This window comes from Centroberyx affinis, unplaced genomic scaffold (genome assembly GCF_046629955.1).
Source record: "Centroberyx affinis isolate AG114_WGS23_722 - 3 ecotype Tasmania unplaced genomic scaffold, CSIRO-AGI_Caff_v1 ptg003559l_1, whole genome shotgun sequence".
Lineage (NCBI taxonomy): Eukaryota > Metazoa > Chordata > Actinopteri > Beryciformes > Berycidae > Centroberyx > Centroberyx affinis.
In genome coordinates this window covers 53,184-70,340 of record NW_027281491.1, presented here as the reverse complement: position 1 = coordinate 70,340, position 17,157 = coordinate 53,184, and the positions used below count along the sequence as shown (strand labels likewise).

Here is a 17,157-nt window from a genome sequence, read left to right as displayed (position 1 = left end):
AAGTTAAAATGAAGACTGTTACTGGTAAAGTCACATAAAGTCACACAAAGTCACAAGCAGTTTGGCCCACAGAACTTGAACGGACAGAACGGTCTTTCCCATTCAGATCAGCGTTCCTGGGCGGTCGGAGCGGCGGCCATCTTGCTGTGACCCGTTGGACTAGCTTCTGTATAAAGCGACTCGCAGCAAGTCACTGAGCTGAGAGGTTTTACAGCAAGAACCAAAGCAGCTTCTCTGTCTCCTTGCTGCCATGGATTGCTAACATGCTAATGCTAACATGCTAATGTTGACTAGAAGAGCTAGAGAGAGAAGTCCAGTCTGTGATGAAGCTACGTTAGCCTCGTCGCTAACGTTAGCTTCCAGTTGAGTTCTGACAGTTTGCTAACAGACTCATCTGCTCAGTTCTCACAGTGTGACAGACTTTACAGCTTGTGTTGTCACCATAGCAACTAACACTTAAAATTCCATAATCCAAGCCAAATTACCACGACAAACAGAGGAAGGACCGTTCTGTCCATTCATGTTCTGTGGTTTGGCCCTGCTGCCCCATGACTGGCTGTTCATAAAGTTAAAAAGCTGTTAGAAAGCTGTTTCGTTAAAGAAGTGATGGCAGTTGGACTTGTGCTGCACCGCCTGCCTCTCCGCCCAAAAACATTATGTCAGTATGGACAGCTCGGTGTCAGAAGTCTTTCAATCCTTCAATCCTTCAATAGGAGAGAAACCTAACTATGAAATCTCAGATGTTCGACTGAAGGAACGGAGTGTGCTGCTGTTTGTGAACGGATGGAGTGACGGTCTGGGTTCAGTTCCCTTTCACTTCAGTCCGTCTCATCTCTGTCAGAGCAGGTTGTGGAGCCTAACCTGCTGACAAATGAGTGCTTTAGTATTAGTGTCTTTAACCTTCATTTATCCAGGGAAGGTCCAGGCTCTTTTCCAGCTCCCTGCTTCACATTCACACAGTTCAGATTTGCTACGTTCACATTACAGGCTTTAACGCTCCACTCCCATATTTTACTCACACCTGATTTTTCTTTTTGTCTAAACTGTTCTCATTCATGCTTGAGCAGTGACCTATCTGACACCAGTATGAACCAGAGCTTCACCGTGAAGCGACCCGCATGCGCTAATGTGAGACTGAGAATCTTGGAAGTTAAATTGTGGTCCAAGCGATTAATTTGAAGGAATATTTGCCGTGGAGTTCCAATGAGACTTCAGTCTGCTGATGAAGATAACTTCCCTGTTGTTGTTGGGACTCCGCCCACATTTTCCGCTAGTCGGGATTGAAGCTCACAACCCCCCTCTCAGGTCACAAGCTCGACTCTCCCTTCAGTCTCTTCTCCCAGTTAAACCTGACGGAGCCGGAGAGAGAGAGCGAGCCTCAGCCTGCTGTTCCTGGATCTGCTGTTACAGACTGGAGGAGTTTGGTTTGTTCTCAGTCTGCTGTATTATCTAAAACATGCTCAATAAGGGATTTATATTATAGCTGCTAGCGTTACATATCATACTAAAGTGTTATTTTTATCTTTTTTTTTTTTTTTCATGGATTTTAGCCACTTTAATGATACAAGTTTTACTGCATAACTAAATGCTCTGGCACATTGTGGACTTGATTTCCAGTTCTGATCTTCTTGTGTCTAAGGCTATGTTCAGACTGCAGGCAACAGTGGCCCAAGTCTGATTTTTTTGCTCATATGTGACAGTGTGAACAGCACAAATCACATGGAATCTGATCTTTTCAATTCTGATTTGGGCCACTTTCATATGCATACCTGTCAACGTTGGGCTTTGAAAATAAGGGAGATTTTCCGGGACCCCCACCCGACCATCATTTTTACATCATGAAAGGGGTTTCCTCTCTCGGTTCCAGAGATCTAATGACCAGCTGCCTTTACTGCCTGTCCTGCTGTAACCTCAGAGCAGAAAGGATTGAGTTAACTAGTTCAACAAATGGATTTTTCCCAACATACTTCTGGTCAGGAATGGGAAAATAGTCTCCCAAGTTAAATAGGCTATGGATCTAACCGACACAACCAATTAGGATTCTGTATAACTGTAAAAACACAAAAGGGAAATACGGGAGATTTACGGGGAAAATTACCAAACGGGAGCACAGCGGGAGAGGGGGTGAAAATACGAGAGAAACCCGGGGAAAAACAGGAGAGTTGACAGGTCTGCATATGTGGTCCTAAATCAGATACAGGTCTGATTTTCTGCAACGCGACCTCGGTCTGAACAGTCATATCGGAATTCATGCGACTTTTACGTCACTCGAGATCGAGGTTCGTCACAGTTCTGCTCTGCGCGGCGCGAGTCAGTCTGCGATGGAGGGAGTCAGCGGATCAGATCTGTTTCAGTGAAGCCGTTCACGTCACGATCCACCACTCCTGACTCCGCATCCACACACACCTCCGTACGGAAGTAGCAGCCATCGCTCCACAAAAAAAGCCATAACTAAAGATTCGTCTCTCTTTCTCCTCATCCTCATCCTCGTTATCATCTGCTCACGAATTCGCCGGCTTCCACTGCACATCGACTCATAAATTAACCCGTAAACGCTGACTTCTGTACGACGGCGAGCTGCGTGTGACGTCTTTGTTGTTGTTCTTTAGCGCATGCGGGTCAGTTCAGGACCGTGACCAGTTCACACTGGAATCTGATATTGGCCACATTTTAAAAAATTATGTGAACAGCAAAACAAAAAAATCTGATCTGAGCAATAAATCCAAATTGAGCACTAAGGCTTGCAGTGTGAACGTAGCAGAAAACAGAATCAGACGGACATGGGCTCCGTTCACACTGCAGGCCTTCAGGCTCAGTTCTGAACTGCTGCTCTCCTCTGATATTTATGATGACTGTTCATATCTATCGTAGGATGTAACCCATATCCCATAATAATATGAACTGACAGCAGTAACGATAACAAAAGACGTCGCGTCCTTTCTTGTCTCCCAACACGGTTTGGTTTCTGCATGTAAAGCCTTCTGGTTTTGACTGAACTGAAGCGTCGCCCCCCAAACACCGGTTAAAAATACAACAGCTGTCTCAGGTGGATGATGTCAGATTTACTTGTTGTCACGGCAACGCTGACAGAGTCTGATTTGAGAAGTCGCGTGTAAGGGTCTCATGCCTCGGGAGCCGATCTCGTCCCGTAGATCCGTGTGGTCCGGACGGGAATTTAAAAAAACTCAAGACTCCATGCAGCTTTTTGCCGATCTGAGTCACATGAAGGAAAAATCAGCTGCAGTGTGAACAGGTCTTTGCCACCGAGACTCCTTTCAAACCAGAGCGGCGGATCTGGTTTTGAACTCTGCGTGGTTCTGGTGTTTACATCGCTAGTCTCTGCCTGCTCAGACCGCAGGAGACGATTCACAACTCACATCTGCTTTTATTCTTCCAGTTCGAGGGATACACTAAGAGTTTGACCTGGACCGGTTGGTGCTGACACATTACAAGGCAGTTACACAATACAGGACTAAACCTAACGGGACCTCATAAGACGGTAGACTAAAGAAAACACCCAACAGCTGTAGTCAGATGGACTGCAGAGCTACAGTCAGATCATGGTTGGTGTTAGACTCCCATGTGTTTTCTTTAAGGTTTCAGACAGGAGAAGACCAAAAGCTTCACATTTTAAAAAGCCATCATTATGGGCAGAAATATGTCACTAGAAACTGAGATTGAATTATTTATATTTGAATTTTAATTGCTCAACTTGAATCATTGCATTAAAAAACTGAATTTGAATCGCATAATTTGAATTTGTATTGTTTAACTTGAATAATTGCATTGAAAAACAATCTGAATAGCATGAATTGAAATTGAATTTATTTGTTTGAAAATGAATTCCAATAAACTTGAAACTGAATGTAATATGAAATTTAATTAATTTGCTCTGAAACTGTATTCAGTTCTCACAATTCAAATTCAGTTCTCGTAATTCAAATTCAGTTCTTACAATTCAGTTTCAGTTCACTGAGACACACATCCCGGTCGTTGAGGAAGAGCAATCGAGTGCAGAACTCTACAACAATAGCTATAACATTAACATCACTTAAACAGTCAAAAGATTGTTAAAATATATGGTAAACTGATATTACCGTGATTGACAGCCCAGTCCCAGCCTCATCCATGATCGAAAGAAACATTCTTCAACGTGTATCAAGTCCATGGATCGATGGGAGTGAAGGAAATGGTCAAAAACATACAGGAGGTGCTGATTGGCCGAAAAGGAGTTCTGTGAATCTGCACTCGATTGCTCTTCCTCAACGACCAGGATGTGTCTCTCAGTAAACTGAAACTGAATTGCAAGAACTGAATTTGAATTACGAAAACTGAATTTGAATTGTGAGAACTGAATACTGTTTCAGAGCAAATGAATTCAATTTCATAATATTACATTCAGTTTCAAGGTTATTGGAATTCAGTTTCAATTTTTCAATGCAATTATGTTAAGTTAAACAATACAAATTCAAATTATGTGATTCAAATTCAGTTTTTTTAATGCAATTATTCAAGTTGAGCAATTCAAATTCAAATATAAATAATTCAATTTCAGTTTCTAGTGACATATTTCTGCCCATACATCATATCCATATCAGATGTGACCAAACCTTTGCCAAGGAACAAAGATGAACAGAGTCTCCGGAGGGTTTCGGGGGAAAAGTCAGAGCAGAAACCTCCAGGAAACACATCCGGTCCGTCCCAGGTCAGACACCCAGGAGGAGAGATGACGGGTTAAAGAGATGAAGGGTTAAACATCCAGCTCCACGGGTCACAGAGTCCAGAAACCTCTTCTCTGGTTTAACCAGGCTGATCCTCTGTTAGGACTCTACTGGACCAACAGACTTCAGAGAGGGAACCAGACCTAAAACAGAATTCACATATCGCTGCTGCTGGCTAAAAACTAGGCTTGGGCAATATCCAAAATATAATATTGTGATGCTGTCCCGGCATAATATTGTGATATATGATATTATCACGTGGTTAACAGCCTAGAAATTTGATTTTACTATTCAAGAAGGAAGCGGTGGTCATTTGGTGTAATTTTCTCAGTCCGGCTATTTCCAGGAAAACAGGCTATTTAAATATGAGGGTATTCTAAGTATCGCGATATTCGATGTTATCAAATATTGGCCCAAGCCTATAGTAAAACTCTTGTTACTTCCATTTATGAGTTTCATGAGTCTTGGACCCTTGAAACTTGTTGAAACTGCAATGCATACTTCCACATGGCGGTCAGTGAGAAGATGAAACCTGTTTCTCAGACCTGAACAGAACCAGAACGTGCTGCGAAGCTCGGCCAGCAGCTCAGCAGAGCGTCCTCTTCTTCTTCTTCTTCTTTTTCGTTTCTTCTTCTTCTCTCAGATCAAACTGTCATGGATCATAATGTGAATTCTGGTTTAGGGCGGATTTCCCTCTTTGCTGTTCAGACATTTCATTCCAGAGACTGTTGTTATTAATGTGATGCTATTGCACAATAAAATGAGTCTTAATTCATGTTGTTGAGTTTCTCTTTCATGAGCCTCAAGTATGTGGTTTCTGCAGAGAAAGCAGAGCGTGTCCGGAGCTGCTGGAAATCCACTGGTGCCTCAATTATGGACGTGAATTTGTTTGTTCTGAAACACCAGTCATCTGTTTTTAAAGGGAAAAAAAGTCACCGGATTTTCATTGCTCAAGATTAAAAAAAAAAAACAGATAATCACATCCTCTGTTTCTTCAGGATGGCTCAGAACTTCAATAGCAAATCTTACTTTTTAGTCAGTCGGTGTCACATCTTTCAAAGGGTACAGATCTCATCCCTGATTGGTTGGCTGGTTGGCGTCGTCTCACCAGGCGGCACAGAGGGCCGAGGGCCTGCTGGTTTTCTTCCAACCAGGGTCGGGGGCGATTAATAAATTAACTCATCGATTCCAATTCAACTGAGGAATTGCAATTTGAAAAAGTCTACAGGAAACTGCATTGGAATTGAATTGGAAATTCAGGAGTTCTGATTCATCCACACAAATGAAGAGACAGTCGAGGAGTTCAACGTGAAGATACAACGCTTTAATTCAGGAGAGATTTCTTGTTTTATTAACGCAAAGACCCAAAACCTTTCCTGTGATCCAGACCGAGGCCTCCGACCCACCTGACATCAAATTCAAGGACTTCTCTGGGAAGATTCAGGGCAGGTTTGGGGTAAGACATCATCACATTGGTCAGAATTAAACATCACATCCTTGTCTCTGTCAAAGCACTTTCAAGGCAGCCCACTTCCTTTTCAAAACTGACAAGGATTTTCAGGCCTGTGGAAAACCTGCTACGGTTAAAGGAACGCTGCGTTAAGGCAAAGAATACATGAAGAATACACTTCAGCTGGGAACCAACCAGCTTCTGTTCGAAAAACCAAACTGACCGACTGGTTAAACAGTGAAAGTGAGAAACCAAATGTCCGCCGCCTGTTTCAGTGTCCATATAGTGGCTTTCCAATAAGTCACTATATTGTTGCATGTCGGCGAAAGTAATTGACGTGTGCCGTAGGCATCGGCTGTGTAGCGCACAAACCGTTTACAATGTCCAGACGTTTAACTTTGCTTTTGGTGCTCCATTTATTGCTCAGACATGTTTACATAGTTTCTTGCATCCAGGTAACATCATTACTCACAGTTAAGTAGCCTAGCCAAACTTAAGCTACTGCTACACTAGGCCTACCTGCGGACGCCATGGCCACGGTCAAAAAACTGTATGCCTCACCCGGCATGCACACCTGGCTGCACCCCTTCCTGTATAAATGCAGCCAATTACAGGTAACCGCCACCTGGCTGTACAAAAGTGTATTACACCAAAACAAACACATGGATAAATGGTTCTTACAATCCAAAAGATAAAAACAAAATCCACTGGACTTAAAATTGAAGACGTTTCGCCACTCATCCACTGGTTTAAGTCTTCAGCTCTTCAATCTGAAGGGCTGAATTTTTTGGGACATCTTTCTACCTGGATGACTGGAATGAATCCACACAGACTGTTTCAGTGTTTTTCCACTTGGTGAAAACCATCACATCTACCATCTTCTCCTGGGAACAAATGTTTTGACTTAGTTTTCAACAATCCTGTTTTTCCTGCTGTGATGTCAGTCTGACTTCAAAGGGAACAGCTCTGTCTGTAAAATCCTTCACTAAGGTGATGGACGGTTGTGTGAAAGCTGAGCGATCCATCTGGAAGTGAGATGAGCTCCTTGGAGATCCTACTCTGTTCCCTGGGCTCCTGCCTCTTCACCCGGCCCGCCTTCAGCACCGGAACCACCGAGGTTATAATAATCCAGCTCGATGTTCTCCTCTCTTCCTGGCTTCTGCCCCCTGGTGGCCTGGAGAGACATGACAGCAGCCGTCTCTGTTACTGGATCACACCTCTCTTCTAGCTAAAAAATATACAGTCTAACTACTTCATTTAACCCAATCCTCTACTGAATAAAGATGTTCAGTACCTTGCAGTAGAAACAGAGGGCAGTGACCAGCAACACCACAGTCAGCAGCAGGAGAACTAGTCTGATGGTGAGATCTGTTGGAGAGGCTGAAACAGATTCAGAATCATCTCATCAGATCACCTGACATCATGAGGACAACAGCTCCCATTAAAGATAAAGTTCATGTTGCCCTAAAACCCTTAAAACCACTAAATGAAGGTCACTTTAACATCTCTGTTTGATTCAGTTCTTAGAGAATATGGTAATCTGATCCACTCTAAAGATTATATTGATGTTGTTGGACAAAAGCCACATATCTGCAGAAAGTCAGTTTTCAGGAATGAAGTAAAGCTGCTGATTCTCTCATGAACTCTCATGTCTTGTTGAAATGATAAAATGGATTGTTAACACTGTCACATATTCCTGTTGGATTCAGCTTCAGATTCTCCTTCAGGTTACCTGAGACAGTGAGAGAGAGGGGCTGGCTCTCAGAGGAGAAGTTATGAGAGAAAACAGAGATGTGATAAACACAGCTGTAGATCCCTTGGTGGGCGTGGCCTGCAGCAGGAAACAGGAAGTGGGCAGAGTGATTGACAGCTGGCTGGGTGTGGTTGTGGTCTGTGTTGGAGGCGGTGGAGGTGAGGTGGAAGGAGCCTCCTGGGTACTGTGGCTGGATGGAGCAGCTGAACACCTGAAGCCCCTGCTGCTTGGCCTCGGAGACCCCGTCCATGGAGGGAGAGAGGGAGATGATTGGCTGAACCAGCAGATCTGTAGACAGATAGATGATGAAGACTAGAGAATACATGTTACTGATATCCTAATGCCTCCTTCCTCAGTGAGAAACTGACTGTTTTCTCCTCATCTGTTTTGTCAAAGTGATGAACGCTGATGGTTGAAAGGCGACAGGATTTGTCTGTTAGCAGCCACCGTACAAGACAGAGAACTGCTGCATTCATATGTAATACAGAGGAGTCAGAGAGCAGCCTGTCACTGTGGAAGCAGCTGAGGATGTGATGTCACTGTTCAGTGTTACCTGAGCAGATCAGATCCAGGCTGGAAGAGCTATGATATGACTCCATCTTTACTACACACTCCCTCAGTGCAGACTCAGACCCATCACAGTGAGGATGAATCCTCCATACAGATCTTAGTGAGGAATCCTCTCTCCTTTCTGTTGAAACAGCAGAGCCACAGTCCAGCTGTCTACACACTACAGCTGCTGACTTCAGGTTCCAGTTCCAGTCCCAGTCATCCACTGGTTTCCAGTAAAGACTGTCGACAATTATTTTTTTACTGCAATGTCCACATCTTTCTATATATATAAACATCGAACAAAAAGTTAGGAAATTTGTGTTTGGTAGATTATTTCTCTGTTGTAACAATGCTTCTTGGCAATACATTTTATACCGTTGGAAAGCCTGTTTATTTCCCTTTTAAATGGTGCCTCATTTGTAAGGAACATGCATTTGTGGGATGAGCAGCACAGCTGAGTATGTGGGTTGCGCTCATGTAAAATTTGCCAAATCTTCTCTGCCAATGCCAAACAGCTTATTCTGCTGTTGCTATCGACTCTTGTTTGGTGTTGTTTGGTGGATTGGATGATTGAAGTCTATCAGTAACAAGGAAGAAACAAGACATATTGGCAATTTTACAATTTATTCATTTAACAAACAGTCAGGAGCCTCAGTAGCGTGTGGAAGAACCATACACAGCCACAACAGCCTGGCACCTCCTCCTCATGCTGGTCACCAGCCTGGTCACACACTGCTGTGGGATGGCATTCCACTCCTCAACCAGGATTTGTCGCAAGTCAGCCGACGTGGTTGTGTCTGTCACTCTAGCACAAACGGCACGCCCGAACTGATCCCATAAGTGTTCAGTTGGGTTGAGGTCAGGACTGTTGGCAGGCCGTTCCATTCTCTCTACTCCCAAATTCTGGAGGTAGTCTCTGATAAACCCCGCTCTGTGGGGGCGAGCGTTGTCATCTTGGAGGATGGAGTTCGGTCCCAGACTGGGAGATATGGGATCGCCACCGGTTGCAGAATCTCATCTCGATATCTCTCTGCATTGAGATCGCCTCTAATGATGACAAGCCTTGTTTTTCCAGTGATGGAGATGCCGCCCCACACCATCACACCGCCTCCACCAAAAGGTGTTACTCTATCGGTGCAGCGATCAGCATAGCGTTCTCCCCGTCTTCTCCACACTTTGACCCTACGATCCAACTTCCGTAGGCAGAATCTGGACTCATTGCTGAACATAACGTTCCTCCACATGTTCAGGTTCCAGTGCAGGTGTTGCCGACACCGGCGCAAACGGGCCTGACGGTGAAGGGCGGTCATGGCAGGCCTCCTGGCAGCCCCATGAGCCCGGAGATCGGCTGCGTGCGGTCTGTTCCGGATCGTCTGGGCCGAGAGCCGTGCGCCATATCGTCCTGCAAACCTTGACTGCAAATCTGTAGAAGACAGCCTACGGTTCCTAAGTGCTGAAAGGGTGAGGAACCGGTCTTCTTGGGGTGTCGTCTTCTTGGGACGCCCACTTCGCGGTCTGTCTCTGACATCTCCCGTTTCATGGAACTTGGCCTTCAGTTTGGAGATGGTACTATGGCTCACTCCAAATAATGCCGCAACTTGCTTTTGTGGAACACCAGCTTGAAGTCGCCCTATCGCACAGGCCTTATCGAGATCAGTCAAACGTGGCATGCCGATTCTTGGAGCAGACACCAATTGACCACTGTAGCAGGGCCCATGCTCACAGGTGCTGCCAATCAGGTGCCAATCAGGTACCTGATTGTCAGCACCTGGGGGTACCGGAAGCTCAAAACAAGAGTCGATAGCAACAGCAGAATAAGCTGTTTGGCATTGGCAGAGAAGATTTGGCAAATTTTTCATGAGCGCAACCCACATACTCAGCTGTGCTGCTCATCCCACAAATGCATGTTCCTTACAAATGGGGCACCATTTAAAAGGGAAATAAACAGGCTTTCCAACGGTATAAAATGTATTGCCAAGAAGCATTGTTACAACAGAGAAATAATCTACCAAACACAAATTTCCGAACTATTTGTTCGATGTTTATATGTATATACATTTTAACAGCAAAAGCACAATTTTTCTGTTTGTATTTTTAAGTTATTTTTACCTATTCTTATTTATATATTTGATTGCAATGTTGCAATGTTACACAGCTCTGTTTACAAATTTATTTATTCTAGCATATCTTTAATAGTACGTACTTTTTTTTGCATTTATTTCAGACTTGCTTTGGCAATGTAAACGTATGTTTCCCATGCCAATAAAGCCCCTTTGAATTGAATTGAACTGAATTGAGAGAGAGAGATGGAGAGAGAGAGAGAGAGAGAGAGAGAAACAGAGTTCTGTAAGAACCTCTTACATGTTCAGAAGAAAACAACAAACAACACATGCAGGGCAGAATTAGGCCAATATCCATTACTGATCAGAATACAAAAAAGGGAAATCAAATTCTGGCAACATTTGAAAAACAGTGACCCCCACTCATACCATTACAAAGCCCTGCAGTACCAAGAGCTGAGCAAAACCAGTCCGCTCACTCAGCTGGTCCTGACGCTCAGTTCACTAACACACACTAACACTTCACAGCCTCAGGACCAGAACATCAGAATCCACCAACTTATAACTCAACAAAAACTAAATTATATTACTTATTGGGACACACAAACTAAAAACCAAAATAAAATGCAATGCTATCTGGCCCTAAAAAGACAGAACACTGTGGCAGAATATCTGCACACCGGCTTGACCAAGTCCAGACTCAGTGAGCCCGGCCTGGCCGTGGAAAAAGGCAGACACAGAAAAACATGGCTGCCAACAGAAGAGAGGCTGTGCTCACACTGCGACATGGGAGAGGTGGAGACAGAGCTGCACTTCATCATCACCTGTCCTAAATAAAACCAAATTACAAATTACTATTACCCAAAAATTGAACAGATCCACCCAAATTTCAGAAGCCTCCCTGACATCAGCAAACCAGCCGTCCTGCTGGGAGAGGAGAAGACAAGCTGCAACACAGCAGCTAAATATATTGTGACATGCTACAATCTGAGGGACAGTGAGGGAGCACCCCGTCCACACACACACACACACACACACACACACACACACACACACACACACACACACTGATACAAGGGGGAGGGGGTTTTAATGTGAAAATGTTGATCTGTAACTGATATACTGTACTGCTTTGACAACATGCATTTCTTTACTGTAATGACAATAAAGCATATTTGGAATTAAATTGAGAGGAAGACAGAAAGACAAAAAGACAGACAGACAGACAGACAGACAGACAGACAGATGAACAGAGACAGGGAGAGAGAAGGTCAAGTTGCAATACTGATCTAGATTCAGTTCTTATTTGTTGAAAGGATAATACCAGAATATTGTTTTCCTGTCTCCATTATCTCCCATGAAAAGTCTAAATCCTCTGATGTATTTCCACAGTCAGAAGCTCCTACTGTCTGTTCTACTGCAGGTTTGAACTCATAGACTCCCATTGTTTTCCAAAATACATGAAAAAGCTCAGAGACAAACTGCTGCCTTGACTAACGTAATACATTATTATGTTAACAGCTCCACTATAGCAGTTAGGGGGGAGCTGCCTTGCTGAAGGGCACCACAGTAAAAGAGGGGGATTTGAACCAGTGAGCTTCCAGCAACAAGCCCACTTCTCTTCCCTTTAGGATGCCATTGTCCTGGATAACTTTACAGTTCAGTCCAATGTAAACCACTGACTGTCACTGTGACAGAGGAAGGAAGAGACTGGAAACATTACTGTCATAGTTGATGTCATTGATGGTGTTACCTGAGCAGGTGATCTGCAGGCTGAGAGGGGAAGAGTCAGACTCTGTTTCTACACACTCCCTCAGTGTAGACCCAAGCTGAAGACAGGAAGACCTGATCCTCCATACAGATCTTGATGAGGAATTCTTTCTCCTTTCTGTTGAAACAGCAGAGCCACAGTCCAGCTGTCTACACACTACAGCTGCTGACTTCAGGTTCCAGTTCCAGTTCCAGTCATCCACTGGTTTCCAGTCTCCATGTTGTTTCACCTCCAGTCCACCAGCACAGCGGCTGGCTCCTCCCACCAACCTGACATCATCAGGCTCTGAACAGAGACAAGAGAGTAATTAGTAAAAGAAGTAAAGTCACTTTGATTAAACTTAATTTGATTTGAAACAAAAATCAAACCAAATGAGACAGCTGTTTCTCTTCTTTTAATTCTCCATTTCTATTGCTTTCCTCTAGTTACCTGCTGAATTGTGTTTTTCTTCAGCCTGGAGTCCTGAGCAGAAAAAGCAGAAAATAAATGAGTATCATGATTTGATGATTTGTTTTCTCATGTCATTGTCATTAGGTTCAATGCAGTTTTGACCAGCGACTTGCTTGGTCCGTTGCATGATGGGTAGAAAAGTTGTCCGACTTGCTCCGCCGACCCGACTGCGCGAGCCACTGGAATCCCGCGGGACCGAGGCGAGTTTTTGGAGCGAGTTGCTGCAGCTCTCCACCGACTGCACAGCTCCGAGGATCATGGGAAACGCCTCGAGCTGAACGGTCATTGGTTCATCACAGTTGTATGACACACCCACAGAGACATGAAGAGACTTAAGTTTTTACACCACACAGCGAGTGTGCAGTCGGGAGTGTTCGGCTTGTTGATTGAGCTAACTTAACTTCATATTTATCATGCAAGGAAAAAAAAATAGATTTAGTGACTTTATCATGAAAACTATCCAATGAAGATTGTTACATTTTGTTTAGAGCTTGTACTATTATGATATAAATATAATAATAGAATAAGATAATGGAGGATTAATCACTAAGGTAAGTTTTGTTTTTTTGTTTTATTTAATATTTAGCACAGGCAGACAGAAATGCAGAGAGATGAGGCGGAGAAAGAAGAGGACAGTGAGACAGAAAGATAAGAGATGGAAGCAAATATAACAGATGAGTAAAGTAAAGGGCGATAACAACACCGCATTGCTGCACTATGAAGACACAGAGATTATTCCACAGACTGTTTGACACTGTGATGCCCCTTTTTTTATTTGAGCACCTGCCCCTGAAGAGCTCTCTGCAGGTCCCTGGTCATTGTCCATGTCACCGTCCATTCCCCTGTTTGTCCCGGCACCTGTTGCACACTCAGCCGTCCCTCTGTGACTCGGCCCGCCCGAGGTTTCTAACAGTTTTTCCTAATAAGGTTTTCTTAGGAGTTTTTCCTTGTATGCTTCGAGGGTCTAAGGCTGGTGGTGCTGGGTAGGTTAGGATCTGTACAATAGGTGGGCTTTCTGTGTCTTGCTCTAACTTGCTATTGTGAGTCTTGTGCTTTGTTTTGCTTCCATAAGTTTGTGTTTTGTTCTATGATTGATTGTTAAATGTTAAATGATTGTTAAATCTGTTGATCAGTTAGATCTAGGTCGGCTCTTTCTCTGTAAAGTCCTTTGAGACAGGCTTGTGATGAAGGTTATAGAAATAAACAAACTTGAACTGAAATCAGAGCCGTGGACAAACTAAACACTCAAGGAGCACTGGAGGATCTCAATTACAAAGCACAGAGATTATGGACTGAAATGGAGCATCGCGTTAGTTCAGGCAGAACACTGAAGTCGTGCACGCTATCAGCTGATTGGCTATCAGCTGTCCAATCCAAGCTGACTCTCATCACCAATCACATTCAAATAAGTCAATGAGGCGGTCTTTATAATCTGCCAGCTCACACTGCTGATCATTCATGCCACTGCTGCTTTTGACCCAAGTCGATGCAATTCCTTCCGCAACATGATCTCACAAAAATACGTGAAACACAAACTCTAAAACGGCGATTTACGTGTTGTGGACACGTGTTATGGGAAAAAAAACGTGTGTCCTCCTCGAATTGAATTACATCCCAAAGGTCAGTTAACGGTTAAATTTAGGCAACTAAAACAAGTTTGGTTAAGGTTAGGGTTAAGGTTATGGTAAAGTTTAGGCAACTAAAACAACTTGGTTAAGGTTAGGGAAATGGTTTGGTCATGGTTAAATAAGGGTTAGGGTTAGGGTTAGGGTTAGCGTTCCTTAAAAATTAAAATGTGACTTACAGTTGCATGTCCTATGGAAACGCTGGGAATCGAACCCCGGTCACGGACATCAAAGGCAAACATATTCACCCATCCACCATCCCGACCACAGCACCCTGACTAGCCAGTGCTACTTCAGTGTCACAGTACTTCCTGTTTATAGTCGTGTCTCCTTCACAGAACTGCATCGTGCTGGGAAATTTAACACTTTACGTTCCACCAATACATAATTTGCTGTTAATATGTCGTGTTCATTTCACGTTTTTCTGTGAGATCAGTCTGTCCTTCCACCACCCCAACCTCCTCCTGTATTATCTGTTCCCAGGATGCTGTGCAAGCTATCTCTGAATTATATCTGGCTTTATGTTGGTTCATATTATTAATGATTTGTCTACTATGCCTTGGGGGGTTTATTGCGCTCCCTGCAGAATCTCTCACATGCTGCTTGGATTCATTGGGAAGCTTCCTCAAGAGCAGAGCCTTTTCCGCCAAATACAACTGTATAACCATTAGTGCTATAATGGTCCAAACTCCTTTGACGTAAGTCTCTGACTGAACTCAGCTGTGATTCATTTTGGACAAGGTCACTGTAAATCAATGTGCATAATTTGACTCATTAAATATAAATGATGAGATGAAATATAGTGAATTAAATCCAGAGGGAAACTCAGGTGTCACTACAGCAGTCAGCAGGGAAACACTCAACACAAAACACACAAACACTCACTACACTACAAAACACACATTTCACAATACAAAACTCAAACACACTCCTCAGCTAACTAAATTACAATGTTGTGGCAGTAAGTGTGTTTACATTCACACTAATAATTCCATCTTAACCTGATTAAAGCAATACTTTGACTATTGACATGTCATGTAAAAGCCTTTATCTGATTATAAGGTCATAATCACAGTAACATAACCTGGTTAACAACCTACTTTCCTGCTCAATCTCTCCATGTATTGGGGCTTGTAAAGATATTTTGGTTTTTCAACCAACAGAGGAGACCAGAAGACAGGAAGTTCTGTGGGTGACTTTCCTTTAAGTCTAACAAAGTCTAACATACGTAAAAAAAAAAAAAAAAAAACTATTGAGGTGTACAGAACATTGTGGGAAATAACATCAACTGTATATTTATTAATTATTGAACCCCCCTCATATATCGAGGGCTTGGAGCCAAAGGGGCATAAGTGCGTTACAGTAGATTTTACAGGAGAGCCAAAACAAATTCTGATTAAACTTGGATCAGCTGCCGTTACCACATACTAAGCACAATATTTTAACTTTTTGTGTTATCAGATTGAGCATTACTATCAAAACAATACTGCTACAGTTTAAGTTGAATTATATTTGTTAACTCTTTTAAAAATGGCAAAAGAGTGAAATACGCCTTTTTGGCACAAACATTGTCCCAATACAGCCATGCAGAATATGGGTGTATGTAAGTAAACAATTGTAAAACACATTCATTTTAATACAAATCTAGCAATTACACTTCAATAAAACAAGATCAGAATGAATATCTTTATCTTGAAGTAATGCTCAGCAAATTTCACCAAGGCCTTTAAAATGATAGGCTACATGGAACATATCAAATTGATAAATTTTTTCTGTTAAAAACTTTTAATAAACCTTTTTAATAAACCTCTATAGACATAAGAAACAACTTTTGATTCTAAACTACTACTTTTTTTTCTTTTGCTAGTATAATACATTTTTCTATGTGTCCCAGGACACATCACATATTGATGTGTCCTGGGACACATTCACAGACTGTAAAACTCCTCATAACACTGAGGGAGAACTTCAGCTACCAGCAGTCTGACTATCAGAGCTCATCTTGACCAGTTCACACTGTTAGAGTCCTCTACCCACAACGCTTGTTCAGTGTCAAAAGTGTTTTGCTAGGTGTGAAAAGGATTTTGCTAGGTGTCAAAAGGGTTTTGCTAGGTGTCAAAATGGCGTGAGTGCAGTTACACACTTTTGACAGCAAACAAAACCCTACTTTTACTGTTACGGCATTCAGTTTTTGTTTAATTAAAACGTATGGGTCATGATTTCAGCTGTGTCCTTTTGGCACTGAAAAGATCTCACTGAGACCTTTCAATTGATGTATAATACTCATATTTGCCCAAAATCACAATTACGCACCTTTGGCTCCAAGCCCCCGATATATCCTATATTTTCACTTTGGTATATTATATTACGCAAAAATGTTGTATGTTCATCAATAACGGTTTTATTTTGAAAACTGTGAACTGTAATCCTATTTTTTATATTCTGGTTTGCTTGACACAGGCACTGAGCTCTAAACACAGAATCTATCACACACACACACACGCACACACGAACACACACACACACACACACCTACACACACACACACACACACACACACACACCCTCTCTCTCTAACAGTGAAGTTGGCCCAGTTCATAACAGTTTAACGTTCATAGATCTTCCATTGCAGCCTGGTTCTCCCAGATATCTGCCTCAGAGCCTTTCACACATCATCATTAAATCAGAGTCCTACCTGAGCTGCAGAGCAACATGAACAGCATCAGCATGGGATCCATATCCAGTCAGTCAGGAGTCTGAACCAGCCTGTCTCAC

At 42.9% G+C, this 17,157-nt stretch overlaps 1 protein-coding gene across 1 annotated transcript; it reads right to left on the bottom strand.

The window, feature by feature from the left end:
- Window positions 1–7,225: 7,225 nt before the first annotated feature.
- Window positions 7,226–17,157, bottom strand: LOC139661573 (uncharacterized). Its single transcript, XM_071540049.1, has 6 exons — window positions 17,078–17,157; window positions 12,737–12,769; window positions 12,290–12,592; window positions 7,904–8,212; window positions 7,466–7,539; window positions 7,226–7,345 (listed from the first exon to the last, which is right to left on the bottom strand). The coding sequence occupies exons 1-6, from the start codon at window positions 17,118–17,120 to the stop codon at window positions 7,226–7,228; spliced, it is 882 nt and encodes a 293-aa protein (XP_071396150.1). The 5' UTR covers window positions 17,121–17,157.